The sequence below is a fragment of the Sinocyclocheilus rhinocerous genome, unplaced genomic scaffold (genome assembly GCF_001515625.1).
Source record: "Sinocyclocheilus rhinocerous isolate Xijiao unplaced genomic scaffold, SAMN03320098_v1.1 scaffold1636, whole genome shotgun sequence".
NCBI lineage: Eukaryota > Metazoa > Chordata > Actinopteri > Cypriniformes > Cyprinidae > Sinocyclocheilus > Sinocyclocheilus rhinocerous.
Window position 1 is genome coordinate 707,741 of NW_015628289.1, and position 2,954 is coordinate 710,694.

Sequence of the window (2,954 nt, forward strand, 5' to 3'; positions counted from 1 at the left end):
TTATATATATATATAGGGCTGCAACATCCAATCGATAAAATCGATAATAATCGATAATGAAAATAATCGACAACAAATGTCATTACCGATTAGTCGTGTCTGCCCACCGAGCATGGAAAACTTCCACCAGTCACGTCAAATTACAGCAATGAATAATGCATTTCTATGGATGAAATGCATCTTAAAATAGCAAATGAAACAGAGTGACCTGCTGCGGGAAAGATGTGTGATCCAAGCTGCCCGAAACATGAAAATGCTTTACTTTAAACTTCAACGCAGTAAAGAGGGAGATATCAGAAGCTGTCGTTTAGTCTTTATTTACAAACTTGGACACCACAAGCGGCTATTGACTGACCACGAACAGGAAATAGAACTTACTTGCTGCATTTTTGCGCGGTCTTGCTGTTTTTTTTTTTCTTTGAAAAATAAAATTTTGGGCTAAAAGTGTGTTACGCATGCGTTACTGAACATGTACAGAGTAAAATATTACTGAAAATTGATTAGTAATTCCTTACACTACTGCGTTACAGCAAAAAGCAATCAGTTACTGTAATGCATTACTTTTGTAACGCGTTACTCCCAACACTGCCTAGCAACACTTCAGCGGCCACACACATAGCCTTCGACACTATAGCTCAGACAGTTAAAGATGTGCTTGTATTATCCAAATAACTCTAAAAAATTATTTTTTGAGGTCACTGCGTTCTGTCATAATAATGCATGTCAAATACACCAGACCTTTGTTTAAAATATCAATATTATATTGATCAACAATGACACATGCTTAACTATATGCCTATATTTTACTGTAAAGTAAACAACACTAAAAACATTGTGTGGGTCAATGACAAAAAGACAGTCTGTGATAAGAAAAGGGAAAATCATTTAAATATAATTTAACACACAAGTGCCATGTTCTAAAAAAAAAAAATATATATATATATATATATAACACTTTTTAACCACAAATGCGCGACTTTTGTAACGCGTTACTCCCAACACTGCCTAGCAACACTTCAGCGGCCACACACATAGCCTTCGACACTATAGCTTTTTCTCTCTTCAAACTACCCAAGCATTCAAATTACTTTAAACCAAATCATGTATTTACTGTAATACTTATTTATGACAGAGGTCTGAAATCCACAGCCATTGCCTTCACCCTGTGAACAGTGGAACTGTGCTTCTGGCAACATGCGTCCCACCGCATCTGCCGTGTTTGTGGAAATGTATGTGGATCAAAGCAGATTTAGATGAGATTGAATGAAAATGTGTTCTTTAATCAGTCACTAATGCTCCTCATGCTCATCCACCTAAATCAACTTCCTGAAGATTACAGGAAACCTCTCGCATCAGTCAATTAGGCTTACCCTTTTACAGAAATTACCAGAATTCAATTTCAAAAATGAAAATGGTCTAAAAACATATATACTGTGTAAAGCAAAAATGTGTAGAGATTTGACAGGTACACTTTCAAATGATTTTACAAAGTGTGACCAAGCACCTAGATTCAGTAAGCGAGTAGATCATGCAAATAAGAAATATCCTTGAAAGGTTATTACCTTTTGATCGACTATGGAGCAGACCAAATCCATCACAGAACTGAGGGACAGATCGTGTGGCTCCAGGGTGACCATCTCCCTGGTAAGTCCGATCTGAAGGAGGAAGGACACTCCGTGGAGGGAGCTGGTGGGGCTCGGAACGCTGTGATTCCCATTGGAGAGACGGACACAGAGTGGCACCGGAGGGCTGGGTGATGGAGAAGGGGTTGGGGGTGCAGTCTGATGCTGAGAGTGGGCGAAGGGTTTAGGTAAGGTCAGAGGAAAGGTGCTACTACTGGCAGACATTAGTTTCTTCCACAGATTGAAAGTAAACCGTGTAAAACTGACAAGCTTGGAAACCGTGGCTGATATCCAGTGAGTGAGCAGGTTGTGTTTTAATTAAACGCAATATTCTTCTGTCCTAAGGCAGGTGAGCAGAATCGCCGCAGTCATGTGCAATCCGTGGTGTACGAGGTAGCGAAATTGGACCCAAGAATAAGGCGCCTATTTTTCGCTAAGTTTCCCTCTAAAAACATGCAATCCGGATAGCATGCTTCATGGCTGGCTGTGTGATTTCCAGCACTTGTTGCACATGTTGGATTGAGAGTGTCACTCCACGGCTGAGCAATCAGGATGCCAGCGTGATGCTTAACAAAGTGGCTTCCATTGTCATCCAGCTCCTCATTCAACTCTCATTCCTGTTTGAAACAAAACAGATTCAAGTCTTTATTTCCCTGAATGGGGGGTACAGAGCTCATCAAGCCATTATCTACATGCATAATAAGCATAACTTCAAACTCAATGTATTCTGGAAGAGTTTTGCACATTTTTGTCTTTTGCCATGAAGAACTCCAGCTCACATCTGGAAGCACATCTGGAGACCCTCCCACTCTAGATCACATAACTGGCACAAGACCACAAATACCAGCAAAACAAGTTATACAATGTCTTTGTTCAGGCTTTATCATCATGATAAAAATCTAAAAGGATACACTGAAGACAAGAGGAAAAGAGAGGAAACATACATTTAATGCTAGAAAGGCGTTTCCATAACAAGTGAAGAGATGAAGAAAAACTTACTATCAATGGAAAACGAGGACTTGAACGCCTCTGGGTTTCTTTTTTTGAAGCTTCTGAGGCTTAATTTAGCCAGTAAGCATCGCTCGGTCATAGAGTCCCTTACATGAGCTCGATTTGAAAACTTTCTATCCTCGTTTCATGTTACATTCTGCTACTTCAAACGCGCCTCAATATCTGCTCTCCGTTTCCGCGGGCAAATAAGAAACAGCGCCCAGACAGAGAAAGTAAAACCTGAAGGAAACGGCAGGTCTGTCGAGCTGAAGAAGTGAAGTTGAGCTTCAGAAGTGCAGAAATGTTTTTCTCTTTCTCTCGCTGCCTGACGCGCATGTCTCT

The 2,954-nt window shown here is 40.4% G+C and overlaps 1 protein-coding gene across 2 annotated transcripts in view; it reads right to left on the minus strand.

Moving 5' to 3' along the window:
- Positions 1–2,954, minus strand: part of prkd3 (protein kinase D3) — an 84,866-nt gene extending 81,912 nt beyond the window's left edge. For both annotated transcript variants that reach the window (XM_016548734.1, XM_016548733.1), the window contains exons 1-2: positions 2,622–2,954; positions 1,563–2,239 (exon numbers count right to left, since the gene is read on the minus strand). In XM_016548734.1, the coding sequence (XP_016404220.1) occupies positions 1,563–1,847 (285 nt within the window). In that variant the 5' untranslated portion in view covers positions 1,848–2,239; positions 2,622–2,954. The remainder of the gene's footprint in view (positions 1–1,562; positions 2,240–2,621) is intronic.